This window comes from Nematostella vectensis, chromosome 4 (assembly GCF_932526225.1).
Source record: "Nematostella vectensis chromosome 4, jaNemVect1.1, whole genome shotgun sequence".
In the NCBI taxonomy this organism is placed as follows: domain Eukaryota; kingdom Metazoa; phylum Cnidaria; class Anthozoa; order Actiniaria; family Edwardsiidae; genus Nematostella; species Nematostella vectensis.
The window spans coordinates 18,596,243-18,609,319 of NC_064037.1; the positions used below are offsets into that span (position 1 = coordinate 18,596,243).

Sequence of the window (13,077 nt, forward strand, 5' to 3'; positions counted from 1 at the left end):
AAGGAGCTCTGCCTTTTGCTGACGTTTCGATTTTGAGTATTAGCCCTCTTCGAATAGCCTCCTTGCAGCCTTGCTCGACTTGTCACGCAAGTCGGCGATTTAAGGACTCGTCACGCAAGTCGGCGATTTAAGGACTCGTCACGCTAGGCGACGACAGGACTACAGTGACGACTGCGAGGATGACTATTCGTCAGAGGGCGAATTCTACTGTGGGCGAGGGAGTGGGCAAGTGAGTAAGTGTTTACCCTACGCTCCTCCTTGACCGCTTTTTTTCGTAATCTCTTCTGCTCCTTATCCTCGTTGCGCGGCTTGGGGCCAACAAGGACCTCCATTTGTTTTAAATGATCTGGTTGATTTATTTCCTTCCAAGAAGGCCTTGCAGGTAGAACACCAATGGGAATACCTGTCTTCTTTGACAACTTGATCGTTTTAGTCTGAAAAATAATAGTCTTCTTCAAACTTAACGCATTGACCCTTCAATCCAAACAATCCATCGATACAAAATAACACAACGAGCCTTTTAACCAAGGTGATAGCAACTACTCCTTAGCCAAAAAATAGATCAGGTTCTTTGACAAATTTCAAATAAAACAAGAAAAAACAGCAGGAGTGACCCTATCAACAAAACGCTCAAAATACCACACAAAGGAAATAGATCAGCAAACATAACTCAAGACACAAATAGATACCTTTATTTTGAAAGGGCGAATCTAACTTTTCGCTAAGGGGTTGGGGGGTTGGCTCAGTGACAAAGGGGGGAGAGGGTGATTTTTGTTGTTACATATGGCTTTCCGGCAGCCCAAAAAGGCCCCCTTTAAACCCCCTAAGCCCCCCCCTAGATCCGCCACTGTTTTGATCCTCCAGCAGGATAAGAATATAGCACTAATTATGCCCCAATAGACTTGATAATGTCCTAAGGCACTTTCCAAATACGCTAATAGGTGTATGTTTGTTAATAATACAAAAACAACTATCATGTTATGCTTGCTCCAGCACGACGATGTGTGATTAGAGTGGGGACCACAAAGCATTGTTGGAAAGCTTAGATACCGCTGACTAGGTCAACGGATTAAATTATCTTGAACGGTTTGAACGGATTAAATTATCTTGAGATTCAGGATTTAACATTGCTTTAAACATCTACCCTTAAAAGAGAACCTTATATATGAAATACAAAATATAATGTCTCGACTTGATCTATTCCTGAATAAACATTGTACTACCCCTGTAACTCTTACCTTTCATAGTGGAACTACCCCAGTAACCCATACCTTTCATAGTGGTACTACCCCTGTAACTCTTACCTTTCATAGTGGTACTGCCCCTGTAACTCTTACCTTTCATAGTGGTACTACCCCTGTAACCCTTACCTTCCATAGTGGCACTACCCCTGTAACCCATACCTTTCATAGTGGTACTACTCCTGTAACTCTTACCTTTCATAGTAGTACTACCCCTGTAACTCTTACCTTTCATAGTGGTACTACCCCTGTAACCCTTACCTTTCATAGTGGTACTACCCCTGTAACCCATACCTTTCATAGTGGTACTACCCCTGTAACTCTTACCTTTCATAGTGGTACTACCCCTGTAACCCTTACCTTCCATAGTGGTACTACCGCTGTAACCCTTACCTTTTATAGTGGTACTACCCTGTAACCCTTACCTTTCATAGTGGTACTACCCCTGTAACCCTCACCTTTCATAGTGTTACTACCCCTGTAACCCTTACTTTTCATAGTGACACTACCCCTGTAACTCTTACCTTTCATAGTGGTACTACCCCAGTAACCTTTACCTTTCATAGTGGTACTACCCTTGTAACTCATACCTTTCATAGTGGTACTACCCCTGTAACCCTTATCTTTCATAGTGGTACTACCCCTGTAACCCTTACCTTTCATAGTGGTACTACCCCAGGAACTCATACCTTTCATAGCGGTGCTACCCCTGTAACTTTTACCTTTCATAGTGGTACTACCCCTGTAACCCTTACCTTTCATAGTGGTACTACCCCAGGAACTCATACCTTTCATAGTGGTACTACCCTTGTAAAACTTACCTATCATATTGGTACTATCCCTGTAACTCTTACCTTTCATAGTGGTACTACCCCAGTAACCCTTACCTTTCATAGTGGTACTACCCCTGTAACTCTTACCTTTCATAGTGGTACTACCCCAGTAACTCATACCTTTCATAGTGGCACTACCCCTGTAACCCTTACCTTCCATAGTGGTACTACCCCTGTAACTCTTACCTTTCATAGTGGTAATACCCCAGTAACCCTTACCTTTCATAGTGGCACTACCCCTGTAACCCTTACCTTCCATAGTGGTAATACCCCAGTAACCCTTACCTTTCATAGTGGTACTACCCCTGTAACTCTTACCTTTCATAGTGACACTACCCCAGTAACCCTTACCTTTCATATGGCACTACCTCTGTAACTCTTTCCTTTCATAGTGGTACTACCCCTGTAACCCTTACCTTTCATAGTGGTACTACCCCTGTAACTCTTACCTTTCATAGTGGTACTACCCCTGTAACCCTTACCTTTCATAGTGGTACTACCCCTGTAACTCTTACCTTTCATAGTGGTACTACCTCTGTAACTCTTAACTTTCATAGTGGCACTACCCCTGTAACACTTACTTTTCATAGTGGTACTACCCTTGTAACTCTTACCTTTCATAGTGGTACTACCCCTGTAACCCTCACCTTTCATAGTGTTACTACCCCTGTAACCCTTACTTTTCATAGTGACACTACCCCTGTAACTCTTACCTTTCATAGTGGTACTACCCCAGTAACCTTTACCTTTCATAGTGGTACTACCCTTGTAACTCATACCTTTCATAGTGGTACTACCCCTGTAACCCTTATCTTTCATAGTGGTACTACCCCTGTAACCCTTACCTTTCATAGTGGTACTACCCCAGTAACCCTTACCTTTCATAGTGGTACTACCCCAGGAACTCATACCTTTCATAGCGGTACTACCCCTGTAAAACTTACCTATCATATTGGTACTATCCCTGTAACTCTTACCTTTCATAGTGGTACTACCCCAGTAACCCTTACCTTTCATATGGCACTACCTCTGTAACTCTTTCCTTTCATAGTGGTACTACCCCTGTAACCCTTACCTTTCATAGTGGTACTACCCCTGTAACTCTTACCTTTCATAGTGGTACTACCCCTGTAACCCTTACCTTTCATAGTGGTACTACCCCTGTAACTCTTTTCTTTCATAGTGGTAATACCCCAGTAACTCTTAACTTTCATAGTGGCACTACCTCTGTAACTATTACCTTTTATAGTGGTAATACCCCTGTAACCCTTACCTTTCATAGTGGTACTACCCCTGTAACTCTTACCTTTTATAGTGGTACTACCCCTGTAACCCTTACCTTTCATAGTGGTACTACCCCTGTAACTCTTACCTTTCATAGTGGTACTACGTCTGTAACCCTTACCTTTCATAGTGGTACTACCCCTGTAACCCTTACCTTTCATAGTGGCACTTCCGCTGTAACTCTTACCTTTCATAGTGGTACTACCCCTGTAACTCTTAACTTTCATAGTGGCACTACCCCTGTAACCCTCACCTTTCATAGTTGTACTACCCGTGTAACCCTCACCTTTCATAGTTGTACTACCCGTGTAACTCTTACCTTTTATAGTGGTACTACCCCTGTAACCCTTACCTTTCATAGTGGTACTACCCCTGTAACTCTTACCTTTCATAGTGGTACTACGTCTGTAACCTTTACCTTTCATAGTGGTACTACCCCTGTAACCCTTACCTTTCATAGTGGCACTTCCGCTGTAACTCTTACCTTTCATAGTGGTACTACCCCTGTAACTCTTAACTTTCATAGTGGCACTACCCCTGTAACCCTCACCTTTCATAGTTGTACTACCCGTGTAACCCTCACCTTTCATAGTGGTACTACCCCTGTAACCCTTACCTTTCATAGTGGCACTTCCGCTGTAACTCTTACCTTTCATAGTGGTACTACCCCTGTAACTCTTAACTTTCATAGTGGCACTACCCCTGTAACCCTCACCTTTCATAGTTGTACTACCCCTGTAACCTTTATCTTTCATAGTTGTACTACCCGTGTAACCCTCACCTTTCATAGTTGTACTACCCGTGTAACTCTTACCTTTTATAGTGGTACTACCCCTGTAACCCTTACCTTTCATAGTGGTACTACCCCTGTAACTCTTACCTTTCATAGTGGTACTACGTCTGTAACCCTTACCTTTCATAGTGGTACTACCCCTGTAACTCTTACCTTTCATAGTGGAACTACCCCAGTAACCCATACCTTTCATAGTGGTACTACCCCTGTAACTCTTACCTTTCATAGTGGTACTGCCCCTGTAACTCTTACCTTTTATAGTGGCACTACCCCTGTAACCCATACCTTTCATAGTGGTACTACTCCTGTAACTCTTACCTTTCATAGTGGTACTACCCCTGTAACTCTTACCTTTCATAGTGGTACTACCCCTGTAACCCTTACCATAATGGTACTACCCCTGTAACTCTTACCTTTCATAGTGGTACTACCCCTGTAACCCTTACCTTTCATAGTGGTACTACCCCTGTAACCCTCACCTTTCATACTGGTACTAACCCTGTAACCCTTATCTTTCATAGTGGTACTACCCCTGTAACTCTTACCTTTCATAGTGGTACTACACCTGTAACCCTTATCTTTCATAGTGGTACTACCCCTGTAACCCCTACCTTTCATAGTGGTACTACCCCTGTAACTCTTACCTTTCATAGTGGTACTACCCCTGTAACTCTTACCTTTCATAGTGGTACTACCCCTGTAACTCTTACCTTTCATAGTGGTACTACCCCTGTAACCTTTACCTTTCATAGTGGTAGTACCCCTGTAACTCATACCTTTCATAGTGGTACTACCCCTGTAACCTTTATCTTTCATAGTGGTACTACCCCTGTAACCCTCACCTTTCATAGTGGTACTACCCCTGTAACCCTTACCTTTCATAGTGGTACTACCCCTGTAACTCTTACCTTTCATAGTGGCACTACCCCAGTAACCCTCACCTTTCATAGTGGTACAACCCCTGTAACCCTCACCTTTCATAGTAATACTACCCCTGTAACTCTTACCTTTCATAGTGGTACTACCCCTGTAACTCTTACCTTTCATATGGCACTACCCCTGTAACTCTTACCTTTCATATGGCACTACCCCTGTAACCCTTACCTTTCATAGTGGTACTACCCCTGTAACTCTTACCTTTCATAGTGACACTACCCCTGTAACCCTTACCTTTTTATAGTGGTACTACCCCTGTAACCCTAACCTTTCATAGTGGTACTACCCCTATAACCCTTACCTTTCATAGTGGTACTACCCCTGTAACCCTTACCTTTGATGGTGGCTCCTTGATAAGTGTAGGATGATTGTAATGGTTGGAGTAAGTGCCTAGTGGAAACATGAAAAACCTGTTATGTTATGAGAAACATTTGTTACAACACCCCAGCTTCATGCTGCTTCATGCTGCTTCATGCTGCATTGATGTGACCAGAGTGTGACGGTGTGCTAAGGTAACAGTCAATTTGAGGACAAATACCGAAACAGAAATTACCACTTTTAAAAATACTATTCTCGTCAACGGCAAGGATTTGAGTGTTTTAGAACTCAGTGTATCCACAACAGTAGTTTATGTATTAGAAAAACTTACTTAGTATAGATTCACAGTCCCATTGTTCCTTGGGTTTTTCTGCTACCCTGACCAAATCCTCATCGTCTTCGCCACTGCTCTGTTCCGTCCTGTTAGATTTTGAGCCATTTCCTTTTCCCTCCAGTGGCAGCCCTGAGAAGCTAAAATTCAAATAATTTGACTTCTGCTGTAGTGCACTGTCAATCAATATGCTCTTGACCAATCACAGCCCAAAGCAAAGCCTTTCTGATAGTGTGATTTCAAATAGCCAGGGGCCTGTTCCTGAAAAGCCGATTTGCGCTAACCCAGGGTTAAACTAACCCTAACCCACGATTAAATTTTTACCCCCAGATTAGTTTCATTCCCGAAACGCTGGTTAGGGCTAACTCTGGGTCAGTTTGGAGGTAAAATCTAACCCTGCTCGCGAGGTGGGTTAACTCGCTAACCCACTGTTTAGTTGGCGTAACACAGGCCTCCCAAACTTTGTAGTAGAACTAAAGCCTCATAAAATAAAGTTGTCGACAAAAAAGATGTTACACAAAACAATGTAGGGATGAAATATCCTAACATTTTGCTTTATTATGCGACCTTCGTTGCGATGCTGACTTGAAAATTGTGCTGGGACAGACAGAAAGTTACATGAAATTTATACTTGAAATGAATCTGTCTCGCTAGTTTCACGCACCAACTCGAATCCTGCAAATGACATTTTTGGCAATGAAATGGAGGTAATTACAGGTGATGTAGAGGTGTTTTGGGGCTTTTCTGCGAAAATAAAATCACCAAAGGTAAATTTAAGTTGCTTTCTGTTGATATACTGGGTACCCTGTGTGAATTTTACTCCTCAAACCAGTTTTTCACTCGTTTAATCCAGGGTTAGTAATTTGGGGAATTACTTGGCTTTCGGGAACGGTGAGTTATCCGTCGGTTAGCTAACCTACTATTAGCGAATTTTAACCCGGGATTAGGCGCTGATCGAGGGTTAAGGGAAGTAGGCCTCTTCGCTGAGGCTACCGTTACCAAAGGATACCGCTAAGTTAATTCTCAAAATAATTTTCTAAATGTTCCATTCCATATCGATCTGACAAAATTTTCCAGCGTGGCAACTGTTCACATTGTGGAAAAGCATCGATGAAGGTGTCTTACAAGGAACGAAATATAAAAATCTATCTAGGATAGCTCAGAAGTTTCCACAAAAGAGTGATAAACTCGGCAATATCCGTCGCTGAGCGGAAGAGTGAAACTTGTACTCACCATGCTATCAGAAAGGCCTTGTTTTGGACTGTGATTGGCCTTGTTTTGGACTGTGATTGGCCTTGTTTTGGAAGTGAAAGTGCACTAGGTGAATGGCACGTGTTATCCACTATAATAGATGTAGCAATGTAAAATGTATAACCAAACTTACTGGACTTTAGTCCTCGTCTGCTCAAACTCTTCAGTGATAGCATTGATGATGTGACTATCTGCATTAGTGTCAACTGTGCCAAGAACCTCTTCATGGTCCAAAGCTCCGATCTCATCTTCATCATATTCCTCCATAACCTTCTCAAATTTATCATCTAGCATTGTCAGACCTGAGCAAAAAAATAGAAATTGGATCAGGTTCGCCTTCTGGTTAAACAGTATAGTCCTAACTTAAGAACCCCAAAATTGGGTCCGAGTACTCATTTTACGAGAACAAGCGGGCTTTGGCTCAATTAAAAGCTTGTTTATTCAGGTTTTCAAAAATATCTTGGCGGCCATGTGGAATGGTAGATTTCATATAAAAAACGAGTTCAAAGTGACCTTGGTTAATTGGTCAATTACACACCTGCCATTTGCAGAATGCTTTCGACGCATCCCGTTCAAGAAAAGTGAATAATTACACCTAATTTCGCTTGAAATGCCGATATTTTTCATCAATGGCAGGAAGAATAATTCCACATCATACTCTTATAGACTTCTCGAAGTTTAACAAAAAGTGTTAGTCGAGTCTGTTTTTATGTTCGGTGGTGTGTTTACATCAGTGCACCGCTAATTAATTTCAATTTCTGTATTTAGCAATTTTCTAATATAAACTGTCAATTCAAGAGCAATAGCAGGCCTCGAAATATGGAGGGGGATGAGGCAATAATATTATTAGGGATTATTAATGGAGCCGGTTTATAACGTGGTATATTTTTGAGCCGGGGGATTATCGAGTTTAAAATTGTGAGAAGGGATATTTTAGATGAGGCTGCGAGAATGGGCATGTCACAATCGCAATACAAGAACTTCCTGCGAGTATAGTGTTTAACATTTATTACCAGAGGTCCAGCCGGCTGAAAAGAGAGACCTTCAGTCAACAAGTACAAACCTTCAGCCCTTGACACCTTTGTGACGATTCTTTTGTAAGGTCAGTGCATTTGGAGGGGCGTATTGGAAAGAACGAGACTCAAAACCTTTTAAGAGCAAGTTATTGTACGCCGTTTCTAACGGGGCGCTATCAATTTTCCTAAAGACGTGCTTCTTCTGCCAGGCGCCGTACACAGGCGGTGCGCATGAGACGCGCTCACCATCTTGAACTTATCAGAAAGAGAGGTGTAATCGAATTATAGATCCCTCTGGGACTTCATGCTAGTTGTGAGAGTGTCCATCTCTCACTGTTACCGTAACAACGCAAGTTACCAGGAGAACTCTCTCGTCACTGGAAGCAGCCAGATCATACAAGACCATGAACTCGACCCGTGTAATCAACAGACACTAGCTAAACGCCCATGCAGGCGTGCCTTGTTGAAAGAGGTGGTAACAAAACACATACCATAATACCATAGTGGAGTTACAGAACTACGAACGGAGTTCCGAGGATAGAAGAAGGAAGAGGGTAGAAGCCAATATCATGGAACTGATAAAGTGCATAACATGGAACTGTTGAAGTAAGATAAAACTGATTTGTGTTACCAAGATCTCCTTACATGACTCAAGATGTGTTGCAAGATTTGTTGCTGGACTGCCGGCGTGTGTGTGTGTTATGAGTAAGCGTGTTAAGTTAATTTATTTTAATGTAATAGTTTTTATTTTTCTTCTTAGTGTAGAATTATACTTGTTAGAATATTCAATTATACAAAGTCTTTATAAATACATTGTTATATCGTGCTCCTACGTGTGACAACATGAAGTAAATATCCCCAGAAACGGAAAAACTTAAAGCAATCTCTTATTGATACACATATAAAAAATCAAAGTTTTAAAAGGATAGAGAACACTTTTCAGGCTTAATGAAATGTTTGTATTAAGTGTCTGCTCATAACGCGAGGTTTCCAATGACGAACAAAATGGTGGCCGGATGTGAAGTCGACCAAGGTAAATTGAAATTAGATTTTCGGTAGCTACCTTTCCACATGGCCGCCAAGATATTTTTGAAAACCTGAATAAACAACCTTATAATTGAGCCTTAGTCCGCTTGTTCTTGGACTAGTAGAGAAGCAATGCATGAAAGTTCTCTCTCTAGTTTACTAGTAGAGAAGCAATGCATGAAAGTTCTCTCTCTAGTTTACTAGTAGAGAAGCAATGCATGAAAGTTCTCTCTCTAGTTAACTAGTAGGGAGGGAATGCATGAAAGTTCTCTCTCTAATTTACTAGTAGGGAGGCAATGCATGAAAGTTCTCTCTCTAGTTTACTAGTAGGGTAGCAATGCATGAAAGTTCTCTCTCTGGTTTACTAGTAGGGTGGCAATGCATGAAAGTTCTCTCTCTAGTTTACTAGTAGAGAAGCAATGCATGAAAGTTCTCTCTCTAGTTAACTAGTAGGGAGGGAATGCATGAAAGTTCTCTCTCTAATTTACTAGTAGGGAGTCAATGCATGAAAGTTCTCTCTCTAGGACAATGGCATGGTATGTAATTCATCTAAATGCAAAGAGCTAGTTTTCCGCAAGAAAGGGTGTAATCAGAATATCGAGTTAGTGAACAACATTCCGCAATGTACGGTATTACCGATTCTAGGGATTACCTTTCAGTCTAACGGCAAATACAGTGAACATGTGCGTTCCAAGTTAACAAAGGCAAATAAGTGTCTTTACATTTTAAGATCTTTAAGAAAGGAAGGAATTTGTCAAGAAGAACTCGATCACCTCTTTAAGTCTATTGTCCTTCCTAATTTCACTTATGGCTTGTCCGTTTTTGGTGCCTCAGACTCGGATCTCACAAACATACAGAACTTCCTAGAGAGATGCTTTAAAAGGAAATACATTTCAAACATTGTAAACATCCGTAAACTTCTAGAGGAGGCAGATAAGAAGATTTATCGTACTCGCTTAGATCAACCTGAATATCCTCTGAGCAAAATCCTGCCTAAGAAAAAAGACCAAAAATACAACCTCAGAAAAAGAAATGTGATTTATCCTAGGGTTCACTCAGAGCGATTCAAAAATACTTTTGTCAATAGGCTTGTCTTTAAATATAGTGACATATAATTGATGTAGCGCATTTACTTATAATCGGTTTCTCCTACATTTTGTAAACTTAGACATGTTGATTTATCTAAGGCAATAAAGATTATTATTATTATTATTATTAGTTTACTAGTAAGGTGGCAATGCATGAAAGTTCTCTCTCTACTTTACTAGTAGAGAAGCAATGCATGAAAGTTCTCTCTCAAGTTTATTAGTAGGGTGGCATTGCAAGAAAGTTCTCTCTTGGGTTTACTAGTAGGGTGGCAATGCATGAAAGTTCTCTCTTAAGTTTATTAGTAGGGTGGCATTGCAAGAAAGTTCTCTCTTGGGTTTACTAGTAGGGTGGCACTGCATGAAAGTTCTCTCTCTGGTTTACTAGTAGGGTGGCAACGCATGAAAGTTCTCTCTCTGGTTTACTAGTAGGGTGGCAACGCATGAAAGTTCTCTCTCTGGTTTACTAGTAAAGGTTGGCAATGCATGAAAGTTCTCTCTCTGGTTTACTAGTAGGGTGGCAACGCATGAAAGTTCTCTCTCTGGTTTACTAGTAGGGTGGCAATGCATGAAAGTTCTCTCTCTAGTTTACTAGTAGGGTAGCAATGCATGAAAGTTCTCTCTCTGGTTTACTAGTAGGGTGTCAATGCATGAAAGTTCTCTCTCTAGTTTACTAGTAGGGTGGCAATGCATGAAAGTTCTCTCTCTGGTTTACTAGTAGGGTAGCAACGCATGAAAGTTCTCTCTCTTGTTTACTAGTAGGGAGGCAATGCATGAAAGTTCTCTCTCTAGTTTACTAGTAGGGGGGGAATGCATGAAAGTTCTCTCTCTAGTTTACTAGTAGGGTGGCAATGCATGAAAGTTCTCTCTCTGGTTTACTAGTAGGGAGGGAATGCATGAAAGTTCTCTCTCTGGTTTACTAGTAGGGTGGCAACGCATGAAAGTTCTCTCTCTGGTTTACTAGTAGGGTGGCAACGCATGAATGTTCTCTCTCTGGTTTACTAGTAGGGTGGCAACGCATGAAAGTTCTCTCTCTAGTTTACTAGTAGGGAGGCAATGCATGAAAGTTCTCTCTCTAGTTTACTAGTAGGGAGGGAATGCATGAAAGTTCTCTCTCTGGTTTACTAGTAGGGAGGGAATGCATGAAAGTTCTCTCTCTAGTTTACTAGTAGGTTGGCAATGCATGAAAGTTCTCTCTCTGGTTTACTAGTAGGGAGGCAATGCATGAAAGTTCTCTCTCTGGTTTACTAGTAGGGAGGCAATGCATGAAAGTTCTCTCTCTGGTTTACTAGTAGGGTGGCAATGCATGAAAGTTCTCTCTCTGGTTTACTAGTAGGGTGGCAACGCATGAAAGTTCTCTCTCTGGTTTACTAGTAGGGAGGCAATGCATGAAAGTTCTCTCTCTGGTTTACTAGTAGAGAGGCAATGCATGAAAGTTCTCTCTCTGGTTTACTAGTAGGGTGGCAATACATGAAAGTTCTCTCTCTGGTTTACTAGTAGGGTGGCAACGCATGAAAGTTCTCTCTCTGGTTTACTAGTAGGGTGGCAATGCATGAAAGTTCTCTCTCTTGTTTACTAGTAGGGAGGCAACGCATGAAAGTTCTCTCTCTGGTTTACTAGTAAAGGTTGGCAATGCATGAAAGTTCTCTCTCTGGTTTACTAGTAGGGTGGCAACGCATGAAAGTTCTCTCTCTGGATTACTAGTAGGGTGGCAATGCATGAAAGTTCTCTCTCTAGTTTACTAGTAGGGAGGCAATGCATGAAAGTTCTCTCTCTAGTTTACTAGTAGGGTAGCAATGCATGAAAGTTCTCTCTCTGGTTTACTAGTAGGGTGTCAATGCATGAAAGTTCTCTCTCTGGTTTACTAGTAGGGTGTCAATGCATAAAAGTTCTCTCTCTGGTTTACTAGTAGGGTAGCAATGCATGAAAGCTCTCTCTCTGGTTTACTAGTAGGGAGGCAATGCATGAAAGTTCTCTCTCTAGTTTACTAGTAGGGAGGCAAGGCATGAAAGTTCTCTCTCTGGTTTACTAATAGGGTGACAATGCATGAAAGTTCTCTCTCTAGTTTACTAGTACGGTGTCAATGCATAAAAGTTCTCTCTCTGGTTTACTAGTAGGGTGGCAATGCATGAAAGTTCTCTCCCTAGTTTACTAGTAGGGTGGGAATGCATAAAAGTTCTCTCTCTGGTTTACTAGTAGTGAGGGAACGCATGAAAGTTCTCTCTCTGGTTTACTAGTAGGGAGGGAACGCATGGATTTAGAAAAAATGTCAGAAAATTTGGGCCTTTGCCTCCTTCCCTTCAGGCTGAAATAAGATTAGTTCAATCATATACTGGTACTAATCCCATCCCTCCAAGACATAGGATTGGCGGAGGGCAGGTGCGGTTTCATAGGTATCCATATGGAGAAAGCATTGTATTTAAAGATTCCTCAATAGGGAATAACTGATTTTTTGTCCGCCATAGGGGGTGCGCGCAACCCCCCTGTGTATGTGCCGGGATATTATTTGGTGTTTTTTCGTATCACAGATGAACTCATGGAGTGGAATGCTACCATGAGTTTCTAATCAAAAGCTCTGTGAGCCAAAGATGCTAAGAGTGAATAATAATGTCCTTTTTTTCTATACAGTAGTCATGAAAAATAAAAATAAAAATTGAAATCATGAAAGTTATGGAAAACAAAATTGAAACAAGTGAACTAAACGTCAGTAACGAATGTAATTAACATGAGCACCCTCAACCTACAGTACATGGAATACTTTCTGAAGGGTTTTACTATCACCGCACCGCAGGCTCAGCATCACCGCTGACCATCTTGTATTTTGATCGGATGATCTTATCGCTGTCTTCGCTACTTTATTGTAAGTCCTATGCTTGTACCGTTATCCTGTTATCTTCATTACCACTCATTGTAACACTGTTAATCCTAGGACTTCTTCATTGTTTTTATTAAATGATTTATTG

General features: G+C 41.3%; 1 protein-coding gene across 1 annotated transcript in view; it reads right to left on the bottom strand.

Moving 5' to 3' along the window:
* Positions 1 to 13,077, bottom strand: part of LOC5503420 (protein LTV1 homolog) — a 29,824-nt gene that overhangs the window by 1,734 nt on the left and 15,013 nt on the right. Inside the window, exons 9-12 of the mRNA XM_032371768.2 lie at positions 7,121 to 7,289; positions 5,737 to 5,876; positions 5,422 to 5,477; positions 246 to 434 (exon numbers count right to left, since the gene is read on the bottom strand). Of these exons, the coding sequence (XP_032227659.2) occupies positions 246 to 434; positions 5,422 to 5,477; positions 5,737 to 5,876; positions 7,121 to 7,289 (554 nt within the window). The remainder of the gene's footprint in view (positions 1 to 245; positions 435 to 5,421; positions 5,478 to 5,736; positions 5,877 to 7,120; positions 7,290 to 13,077) is intronic.